The 11,752-nt window shown below is 39.0% G+C and overlaps 1 protein-coding gene across 3 annotated transcripts; it reads right to left on the minus strand.

Moving 5' to 3' along the window:
- Nucleotides 1-478: 478 nt before the first annotated feature.
- Nucleotides 479-8,924, minus strand: LOC108272412 (replication protein A 32 kDa subunit). 3 transcript variants are annotated; one of them, XM_017480825.3, is made up of 11 exons: nucleotides 8,614-8,924; nucleotides 8,418-8,488; nucleotides 8,111-8,212; nucleotides 7,191-7,304; nucleotides 5,357-5,427; nucleotides 5,100-5,199; nucleotides 4,221-4,295; nucleotides 1,958-2,077; nucleotides 1,650-1,733; nucleotides 1,239-1,333; nucleotides 479-913 (listed from the first exon to the last, which is right to left on the minus strand). In XM_017480825.3, the coding sequence occupies exons 1-11, from the start codon at nucleotides 8,624-8,626 to the stop codon at nucleotides 832-834; spliced, it is 927 nt and encodes a 308-aa protein (XP_017336314.1). In that variant the 5' UTR covers nucleotides 8,627-8,924; the 3' UTR covers nucleotides 479-831. The 3 variants fall into 3 exon arrangements, with proteins under 3 accessions (XP_017336314.1, XP_053539882.1, XP_053539883.1); XM_053683907.1 differs by lacking the exons at nucleotides 5,100-5,199; nucleotides 5,357-5,427 and having other exon boundaries at nucleotides 8,614-8,879; XM_053683908.1 differs by lacking the exons at nucleotides 4,221-4,295; nucleotides 5,100-5,199; nucleotides 5,357-5,427 and having other exon boundaries at nucleotides 8,614-8,871.
- Between the last annotated feature and the right edge of the window lie 2,828 nt (nucleotides 8,925-11,752).

An 11,752-nucleotide genomic window follows, 5' to 3' on the forward strand; every position in this document is an offset into this window, starting at 1 on the left:
ACCATTCAAATTTCTGTGATGTTTTGGGTTTTTTTCAAAATGGAGGTCAAGACCATCAGTTAATGTTCACATGAGAATTCTCTCAATGACAGTCCATGCAATGGTTGTTGGTGCCAAATGGGCTGGATTGTGTATTTCAGAACGTGCTGATCTACAGGAATTGGCACTCACAGTCACTGGGTCTAGAATACACAGTTTACACAGAATGATGAAAAACCAAAAAATTAAACATTTCTGCACGAACAGAAAAGCTACGGTAACTCAAAGAAACATTCTTTACAACCGTTGTGAGCAGAAAAGCACCGAGCAGTTGAAAACTGGAAAAAATAAAAGCGAACAGTTTACGAACATCTAGTCTGGTCTCGTCTTGCCGATCTTCAAATGTGCAGTTTCACCACTTCTTTTTTTTTTTTCTTTTAAATTTCACACTTATACATCCAATTTAAACAATTTTATATATACATAAACAAGCCAAAAATAATTGCAAGCTTTCTTTATTATTATCCCAACTCTCCAGAGAACACAATACAACAAATTGTGAGTAAGAACACCACACAAGTTACTATGCAAGTTATATATTTAAACACAATTTCAAACATCTGCAAAAGCTATAGTCAAAACAACACAAATCACCAAAAACAAATGCATTCTAGATTATTAATTTACAAATCAATTTCTAACTATGTAAATAACTGAAATACACAAGGACAGGCTTTTTTTTTTTTAATTGTCATTTAAATCGTCCACTCGATACAAAAAATATGATGGCATTTTTAAAGACTGTCTTCAAACCACCAAATTACTTATAAATTACTAAAATAAAATAAAATACTATAAATTAGTAGACTTGAAATGGAAGTCATCAATTGTGGAGAAAATGTGCCCTTCGTTTATAAGAAACTGCAGGCAAGTCCTACAACACAAAGACATGTATTTGGTTCATATTAAATTTATTAATTACTGAAAACTTTAATCAAACATTGTTCAGGAAAAAAGGTTATTTTATTTTGACAGTAGCTTCTACAATGTATACATGTTTATAACGGTCAATATTTTCCACCTGAATGAGTAACCGGGATAAATCACTTGTTACTAGAGCAGGGGGTTTCAGTAAGCAAGCAAAAAATCTATTTGGAGGTCATATTAAAATTCAATAAAATTCCAAAAACACCTTTTCACATCAATCTCTGCATGACAAAAGTCAAAGACAAAAAGTGTGTGATAAATTAAGCCTCTACCTGATGTCATAGAGGGAGAGATATTTGAGCGACTTCCTCAGGCACTCCATACTGATGCCCTCGGCCAAAGGACAGCTCTTAATCAAAGTAAATACCTACAGAACAGTTCAGAGAATTCCACAGTAATACAATAGGGAGCACTATATAGTGCCTACAAATGCATGCACATTACTAGACTTCATATCTTTCCAAATAAACCTCAAAAAACAGACATTGCCTGCATTATCATCTTAAGTTCTAAACTTAAATGCACCAGTCTGTGTGTGTGTGTGTGTGTGTATATGTGTGTATATGTGTGTGTATGTGTGTGTGTGTATATGTGTGTGTATGTGTGTGTGTGTGTGAGAAAGAGAGAACAAGAAAGGGACTGTAAGAATGTGTGGAATTAAATTGGAAAGGATGTCCACCCACCTGCCTCTGATTGGCTGTAAAACCAATGGTGGCTGGGTCACTTGCATGTGATGTGTTTATTATAGTTGATGTCTCATTGTTCATCTGGAACAAGAAAATGGTACATGCAAAACAGAAAGTAATTGGTTTTAAAACTGATACTATTACGCTTGGTGGAGCTGAGATTTGAACCTTCCAAACAGTAACCCAGTCGGCCAATGCCTTAAACACTGAGCTACAACTGCCCCATCAGTTCACTACTTAGTACAATAAAGCCAACAACAACCAACTGCCATAAAGTAATAGTGTACTCATGACACCACTCTCACCCTGCTATATGAGCTGCTATCACTATGCAGATGGGCCTGTATCACCTCCAACATGTGCGAAGTGATCTCATTAAAGTCGTCCAGACAGCGAATGTTGAAAGCTACCATGGACCTGTGGTGCTGACACAAGAAAAATTCTACAAGTCAAATTGCACATGCTCATACAGGAGGTATTATACCGTCTTTCTTGTAATATAACTGCAGTTATATTACAACTGACTGGACATAACAGCTATATAAAAGGACAACCTGCAAAGGTCTTATCCTATCTACAGTATCTCACGAAAGTGAGTACACCCCTCACATTTTTGCAAATATTTGATATCTTTTCATGTGACAACACTGAAGAAATGACACTTTGCTACAATGTAAAATAGTGAGTGTACAGCTTGTGTAACAGTGTAAATTTGCTGTCCCCTCAAAATAACTCAACACACAGCCATTAATGTCTAAACCGCTGGCAACAAAAGTGAGTACACACCTAAGTGAAAATGTCCAAACTGGGCCCAATTAGCCATTTTCCCTCCCGGTGTCATGTGACTTGTTAGAGTTACAAGGTCATGGGTATGAATGGGGAGCAGGTGTGTTAAATTTGGTGTCATCACTCTCACACTGGTCACTGGAAGTTCAACATGGCACCTCATGGCAAAGAACTCTCTGAGGATCTGAAAAAAAGAATTCTTGCTCTACATAAAGATGGCCTAGGCTATAAGAAGATTGCCAAGACCCCGACACTGAGCTGCAGCACGGTGACCAAGACCATACAGCGGTTTAACAGGAGAGGTTCCACTCAGAACAGGCCTCGCCATGGTCGACCAAAGAAGTTGAGTGCACATGCTGAGCGTCATATCCAGAGGTTGTCTTTGGGAAATAGACGTACGAGTGCTGCCAGCATTGCTGCAGAGGTTGAAGGGGTGGGGGGTCAGCCTGTCAGTGCTCAGACCATACGCCACACACTGCATCAAATTGGTCTGCATGGCTATCGTCCCAGAAGGGAGCCTCTTCTAAAGATGATGCACAAGAAAGCCAGGAAACAGTTTGCTGAAGACAAGCAGACTAAGGACATGGATTACTGGAACCATGTCCTGTGGTCTGATGAGACCAAGATAAACTTATTTGGTTCAGATGGTGTCAAGCTGTTTGGCTGCAACCATGTGAGGAGTACAAAGACAAATGTGTCTTGCCTACAGTCAAGCATGGTGGTGGGAGTGTCATGGTCTGGGGCTGCATGAGTGCTGCCGGCACTGGGGAGCTACAGTTCATTGAGGGAACCATGAATGCCAACATGTACTGTGACATACTGAAGCAGAGCATGATCAGTATGCAGTATTCCAGCATGATAATGACCCCAAACAAACCTCCAAGATGACCACTGCCTTGCTAAAGAAGCTGAGGGTGAAGGTAATGGACTAGCCAAGCATATCTCCAGATCTAAAACCTATTGAGCATCTGTGGGGCATCCTCAAACGGAAGGTGGAGGAGCACAAGGTCTCTAACATCCACCAGCTCCGTGATGTCGTCATGGAGGAGTGGAAGAGGACTCCAGGGGCAACTTGTGAAGCTCTGGTGAACTCCATGCCCAAGAGGGTTAAGGCATTGCTGGAAAATAATGGTGGCCACACAAAATATTGACACTTTGGGCCCAATTTGGACATTTTCACTTAGGGGTGTACTCACTTTTGTTGCCAGCGGTTTAGACATTAATGGCTGTGTGTTGAGTTATTTTGAGAGGACAGCAAATTTACACTGTTACACAAGCTGTACACTCACTACTTTACATTGTAGCAAAGTGTCATTTCTTCAATGTTGCCACATGAAAACATATAATCGAATATTTACAAAAATGTGAGGGGTGTACTCACTTTTGTGGGACACTGTATGTACTATAGGGTGTCTCCAGAAGTCTCCATACATATAAGAAATTCATACATTTTTGCAAAATGTCTTCCAAAATGTTTTTGTTTTTTTTGTATTGAAATCATTCTCATGGCTGGATTGGGAAGCTGCCCGCAAGGTTGTGATGGACTTTAACAGGAAACATGGCAAGCACATCACACAGCACTGTTGCCAAACGTATTAACAAATACGAAAAGACTGGAAGTGTTGCGGACCGACCAAGGAGTGGGCGTCCAGGAACATCCGCTGACGAACGCAAAACTGACGTGGTGCTGCCATATATAGCCCCCTTCGTATGGAGAGTTTGTGGACACCCTGTATATTATCTGATGTATAGCACTAAAAACATTAAGAGCAAAAAAGACACCTGAAAGGAGCGTAGGCTTCCCACTACTTTGACATATGACCCAGGCGAAATAACACAATGATTCATATTGACATCCTGGTGGGGGGGAGAAAAAAAAAAAAAAAAAAAAAGAAGAAGATGTTTGTTAACAGCAGAGTGATTAATTCATAGTGTTTATTGGTAAAGTGCACCTATTATGTTTTTTTCAAATATTACCTTTCATGTAATGTGTTGTATAGCTGTTTGTGAATGTAAAAACATTTGCAAAGTTTCAAAAATCAAAGTGCACAAAGTGCAGAGTTATAAACCGAGTTATTGACTCCCAAAAGAAGGAACCGATTCTGAACAGCTGATACGACCCATGTAGGTTTGTAACAAAAAGCCCCGCCTCTGGTCTTCATTGGCTGCTCGCTGACAGCAATAGACCAATCTTAACAGACTGGGACATCTGACCAATCAGAGCAGAGTATGCTCTCTGAAAGGAGGAGTTTAGAATGAATCCTTTAGAACTGATCACTGAACAAGTCATTTTTGGCAATGGGGGGGGGAAATGTAATATTGCAGTTTAAATTATGAGCACATTAAAGTTTTTTTTTGGACCTTGGATGCATATAAATCTATTGTATGAGACCTTTAAAACAAAATTAGGCACGTTTCAAAACCATAATAGGTGTGTTTTAAAAACAATTAATCAATATACCCATTTGATAATATTATTCATTATTAACACATACTGTGTATGTCAGTGGTCATCAACCCTCTTCCTTGAGATGTGTATAATAAATGGAGAAACCAGTCATGTTCCAGTGCATCCTATTCCACTGGGTTGTCTGAAGGGTGAGATCCACAACCAGTAATGTGTTGACGTTGGCAAAGTGGTCTACCTGTGCATCAACAAACCTTCCCCAGATGTCCTACTGCTTCTGAGTGCAGATTTGACTGGACATATGCAGCTTCTTGACAGTGTGTCCACTGCACCACTGCACAGTCCCAAAAGATCCTGCAAACCCAAGAGTATTACTACTGAGGCTGCCGTCATCAGTCCTACCATTCAGAACTGAAGCCAGTACTGCAACTGTTTGCCTGCTGATTAATTATGTTCCCTGCTCATTATAAGGCCAAGCACTATATTGTGTGTGTGAGGAGAGTGGATGTACCCTGAATGTCCTTCTCCTTGCTTGGGACATGTAGGGGCTAGTAATCCAAATAGAGCAGGATCCTTATGCCACTGGCCATCAGGGAAGAAAGATATACACACATTAAAATGCACCCAAGGCACTAGAGAGTGAATGAAGCGTAGGAATTTGAATTGGAATGCCTGTCCTTTGAAGACAAAACGTAAAAAGCATCATTGTTGTGGGGTGATTGGGACATGGAAATAAGAGTTGTACAGATCCTTGTGATGTGAGCCAGCCCGGTGATTGCTCGACTTGACACTACATCAGATGCTCTTAGCATAGGAAAATGAAGAATCTTTTAAAAACTAGCTCTACTGGCTCAAATCTAGAATTGGATGAAAACTGCTGTACTTATTATGACTGGAGTAACTTGAGTAGAATCAAGTGGCATCTTTAGTGGCAGGGGGCCTCGTCTAGGCCCTGAACGTGGGACCTGGTTGAGATGAGTTAGAGGTGGCACATGATGGGTCCATTGGGACAAACTGGTTTTTTGATTCCAAAAACTGCAATTTTCTATCCAAGGCAAACCTGGCAAAGAACAACCCTGACAAACTTCCTGCTCCTTTAATGAGGAAGGTTCTGTTGAAGGGCATGAGCCTCAGAGTGTATAACCTCAACGTCTGAATCTTCAATTTCAGCTTAGCAATCACTGAAGCCAAGTTGTTATTCGCCTAGAAAGTAACCAGACCGCTTTCTTTTTTGCTCATCAGTCATCACCAAGATGAGAGTTTGCCACTAACAAGCCTCAGAAACAAGTTTAGACCTCAGGGGTTTCGACAGATTCAACTTCAAACGAGGATCCAAATCCGCGAGCAGTGACCACATAGCTGGTGTCTATCGTCAAATCCCAAGCTGCATGAACACAAATCTTGCAGTGTGGCTAACCACTTGTGGTATACTGTGATAAAATTGGGGAAATCCAACCCATGTGAGCAAAAACAAGGGATCTGCATTTGGAGGAAAATGGAGTTCAGCCCCAGTGTCGTTTAATGGAAATCCAGTTGCAGACTCAGCAATAAACAGCATGTGTTATGGGGAGAAAAAACCACTCACTCATGCTAGTGGCTACACAGCCAAGACCCTGCTAGTTAGTGTGATGGCAGATGTGAATACTCATAGCAGACGATGCAGAGGGAGCACATGGTAAGTGCTGCTTACCATGAGGAGAGAAAAAAAAACTACAGTGCAAATTCAGTGAAAACCTAGCAATTAGCACAGTGAGTGATGGCCAGTACCAGTTAGTAACGCTAAAGCAGAAAAACCAATTCAAAGCTAATAGACATCATGTCAAAAGCAGCAGATCCTGTTGGTAAAGAGATCTGTGCTTCCAAATTCCTGGACTCATTAAGGTGAAAACAGAAATGTTGCAATATGGTGCTTGACTCGTTTCTGTTATTTTTAATGGATGTTTAATAAGTTGCATGTTCATAAGGTACTTTGTTATTCATCAAATGAATGAATGACTAAATAATTAGCTGGAACAATTTTACAAAAAAGGTCCACCAAGCAGTTTTATAATTGGTTCTGATAATTGGAGCTTATTAAAAGCTGCATGGGTCCATACAAAATCAGAAAAGGCAATTTCTTGGATGCAGGTTCCAGTTAAACTGTACACTTACTTTCCGTAAATTTATATTTTCCACTCTTTGACACTACGGAATATGCAAATTGTGCATGACAACACATGATGGAACAAAACTACAGTCAATACAAATAGACCAAATGTGCATCGAATGTCAGTAAAGGTTTTGAAAGAAAACGTGTGTATTCATAAAAAGGCTATATATGCAGATACTATACTGGCATTTTATACCTCAAGATTCACCCACTGTATGACTTCTAGATGGGGGCCAGTCATATCATCCAGAGAGTAAACAAGATGCGTCAGCTTTGGTTTGGATCTTCTAATCAAACCCACCACAGTCACCTGTGTGAAGAGATTGTGATGTACCAGTTTTTAATCTGAACAAAGACGAGGCAACACTCATTTTCTTTTATAGATCTGGACAGAAATTTAGTCATTTGGATATCTGCAAAATGAAAATTCACCCATAACCCATACTTTGTTTAATCACTTAGTGTATCAATAACACTATCAATATAAAATGGAGTAATGCAATGGTACAGATTTTCCTTTCAATTTAATACTCTTCATTCAAATAAGTTTTAAGACTTTCCACAGATTCTCAATCTGATCTTTGACATTTGGCTCCTTGATTTTGAACCACTCCAGTGTAAAATTGGCAATATGCTTAGGATCATTGTTCTGTTGGACTTCAGCTGGTATAGTATCGGACGATATGTTTATGGTATAGTGATACTTCAGCTGGTATAGTATTTGACGATACATTTATGGTATCGTGATACTTCAGCTGGTATAGTATCGGACGATATGTTTATGGTAACGTGACACTTCAGCTGGTAAAGTATTGGAAGACATGTTTATGGTATAGCGATACTTCAGCTGGTATAGTATCAGAAGACATGTTTATGGTATTGTGATACTACAGCTGGTATAGTATCATGAGATACGTTTATGGTATCGTGATACTTCAGCTGGTATAGTATCAGACGATATGTTTATGGTATCATGACAACCCTACTAGACAGTCAACAGCTTGGGGATTTCAATACTGTATTAAAATCACTGCAAGAAAGCTTAGACGAGGTGGAAATTCAAAGAATGTCCAAACATATTTGCACTTACCCTAATAATATTATTATCAGACTAACCTGGTTGAGCTCCACGTCTCGTATAAAGAAGGAGTCTCTATGCTCTCTGGCTGAGAGGAGCTGAGACACACTGCATGGCAGAACGCGTAGTATTCCTGCTGTCTGTGGATAAAAACAAACACACTGCTGAGGATAGATATGGTTTAGATACAGCTTGGGACTATTTTAGTCAATTAATTCGTGAACATGCTGAATTCGTTCACAGCAACTCGATAAATGGGTTGACAAAGTGGAGCTTAATCACTGAGGAAAAGTAGCCCCTAGGATACTATATATAGGATACTAGCAGTAGAGTGATTAAGCCTACTTTTGTCTTTCTTTTTTCTCTTTCATTTTTCGAGGATGAAAATCCGCCTGCAGAAGAGCTACACCCGTAACCTAAATGAAAGGAAATTAAAGTTAAGGTGATTTATTTTTAGTATTATGGCCTAAACACTGAAATGAACTCGTTAAGCAGTGTATAAAACAACTCTTTAAAGCTATCGTATTACATTTAGACGAACCTTGACTCCCCATGATGTATAATCACTGAAGAGTGCCAGAACAACCAAATAAACATTAATTATTCAGTTTGTAGTTGAAGTCTGAGCAGTACCGCTAACTTCCTAATGATGGTTGATTAATGAGGAATCGGTCACGCCTTGAACGACTCTTTTAAGAGAACCGATTCTCAAGTTCGAATCAAAAGGAGTTTCTCCTCTTCTCAGGCGTGTACATAGCTCTAGTGGAGAAAGTGTGTATCTGCACGTTGGATTGTTTCTGCAGTATGTAGTTGGCATTTCTTAAATGATTAAAAACATGGCCAAAAAAATGGCGTTTTTAGTGCAATCCCTGCTGGAAAAAAATTGAAAACCGCATAGAATTTGTAATGGTTATAATGGGAATTGTAATGGTCCCTGTGGGTCTCTAGTGGTCATTTGTTTCCTTCTACTGGTGGCATGTTATGTCTAGTGGATACCATTAAGAACCAATAATGGTGATGGTTTTAGTGCTTAGCTGATGGTTTGTAATGGTATTTGTAATGGAAACCATTAGAATTTCAGCCCCCACACAAGAGTTTTACAAACCTACCTATCCCCCCCTCCATGAAAACATTTTCCTTTAATCACACTGTGTAACAAACATTAACATGTGCTGCAGATCATTTCATTGGTTCAATTTAATTTACCACAAAGGGCTTTGCTAAAATTGTCTACAAAATACTTTTTTTTAGCTATTGAAACTGGATAAAGTTTGGGTGATAACAGTGACAAGTTCAATATTTTTATACTTTGGAAGTCTGTTTTACCATGGTAATTTTTAAACAATTACTAACAACATTAACTCAGGCTAATCAATGCAAGGTTACATTTTAATTGATACTTGACCATAACTAATTTCTATTAAAATTCCTGAAATTAAAGACGAGATTTTATATATATATATATATATATATATATATATATATATATATATATATATATATATATATATATATATATATATACACACAATGCTGGCACCTGAAATCCCATCAACACATTTTCATTACTTTCTCCAATTCTAGTCCATCAGAGCCCCAAAAACAAATTCATTACGTTTTGTTTACACAAATACCAGACAATATACTGGAAGACGCCACTAACACTGTGAAATTAGCTTCTAAACCAGGGATGGGCAATTTCAGTCCTGGAGGGCCACTGCACTGTCCTGCAGAGTTTAGCTCCATTCCTAATCAAACACGCCTGAAAAATCGAACCAAAGTCTTCAGGATTACTTGAAAATTGCAGGCATGTGTGTTTGATGAGCATATTCTTGAGCAAATTAACATCTGAAGAGGATGTGCAGGATATTTTCGCTTCAGCTGGCGTTACAATTAGTCTCCATGTTCGAAATAATTCAAACGATGTCAATGATAACGTTTGGTGAATAGGAAAGCATATTTCCAGATGTATCTACTGTAATCTACCTCATCAGACAATGATTTATCAGGAAAATTTTACTGGGGCTCATGCTTCAATAAAAATGATCTAGCAACGCCTCTGGCAATCATACAGACACAAATTACCTGAAATACACTCATGATGAAATAATGCAAACTGGTGATACAGTGGCATGGGAACCCCGGATCAGTTCTGAGCTTGGGTTGATATCACGGTTTCAGGTTTCCTCTCGGTTCTCTAAGTGTGAATGAGTGTGAGTGGTGCCCTGGTGTCCCACCCCATGGTGTTTTCCTCCCTCACATCTAGCTAGTCTCCGGATCCACCGTGACCCTGACAAGGATATAGCAGTTACTGAATGAATTATGCAAATACAAAAAATGAATTATGGTGGCATGGTTGTACAGTAGGCAGCATTGCCACTTTACAGCTCCAGGGTCAGATTCTGAGCTCATTCTTACAGTTTACATTGAATTTCCGTGCCTGTTCTTCCCAATACCACGAGTTTCCTCCAGGTTCTCCGGTTTCCTCCCACTTTGCCATTACATGCCATTAGGTAACATGCCGTTAGGTAGTTAGGTTAAAATACATTTCCCCTAGGTGTGAATGAGTGTGAATGTGTGTGTACAGTATGGTGCTCTGCGATTGTCCGGCATCCCATCCAGGATGTAATCCCACCTCACACCCATCCTTGTGTGAAGCGGTTGCTGAAAGAGAGTGAAAAATGGATCAAAAAGCCTTTCATTTCCACTTAATCTATTTAACACAGTACTTGGTCGTTAATTCTTTCCTTAATAAATAACACAGAAATAGGCCTGTATTTTCTAAGGCATTTTGAACGTGCGTTTCGCTTCCATTAATAATTAAGGGGTTATCGAGGGGTTTTATAAATATATAGCTAACCTACCATGATGCGTTAATTGTGAAAAAATATCTTCAGAGTCTAATAACAAAAAAAAATTGCTAAATAAAATTAAGAATAGGCCTTTTCAGTTGGCTTCATTATCCATGAAACGTGAGCATTAAGACATTCATGAGCCTTTTATAAAAGGTCTTTAAGGTCCCATAAAAACCTGGAAAATGCGCTGCTCAAGCTTGGGCCTGTCAGAGCTCCACCGTGGCCAGAGAAACGACTCAACAACTGAGCAAAGCAGCTTACTGAAAAATGTGGGAACATTTTAAAATGAAAACTAGGAACAATCTAAGGAGAAGAACCACAATAAGAACTATTGAACAACTGGAAGTAACACTGAACAAAAACAAAACAAGCGCATTTGTATGCGAAAATGTGCTAAAATTCTCCATGCTTAAGTCTGGAATATCTCATATTTCTCATATTGTAAACTCAAATGTATGCAATGATTTGAAATTGAGGGTCTGACTGGAACTCAAAGGTGAGGAGGGTAGGGACAGTGAATCATTTGCTTCGTGTGACATATCAGTACCTCACACACGTACCAAGACACATCATCAGCACCTAAAGCATTTGCACCAGAGAGGAACTACAGAGGAAGTACTACAAGCGGGTTTTGTGTTCATTTAACAGTGTGAAAGGATGTAGTATAATATGTTTTAGCATGACTGACATGATTTCTTACAAAGCAATTTATTTCAGATTTTAACTTAAATAAATAAATAAATAAATAAATAAGATTGTTATTGCTACATACTGAGCATCAAACTGCTTTGACAGGAGAAAGGAACTTAGCTGAGTATACCAGAT

This window comes from Ictalurus punctatus, chromosome 12 (genome assembly GCF_001660625.3).
Source record: "Ictalurus punctatus breed USDA103 chromosome 12, Coco_2.0, whole genome shotgun sequence".
NCBI lineage: Eukaryota > Metazoa > Chordata > Actinopteri > Siluriformes > Ictaluridae > Ictalurus > Ictalurus punctatus.

What these genes read in the sequence shown, in the direction of transcription:
- LOC108272412 (XM_017480825.3), bottom strand. An exon ending in GAGAAAAAAGAAAGACAAAA is followed by an intron (nt 8,213 to 8,417) that starts GTAGGCTTAATC and finishes TTTTATCCACAG; the next exon opens with ACAGCAGGAATACTACGCGT. An exon ending in GAAGCCTACGCTCCTTTCAG is followed by an intron (nt 2,078 to 4,220) that starts GTGTCTTTTTTG and finishes TTCTTGTGTCAG; the next exon opens with CACCACAGGTCCATGGTAGC.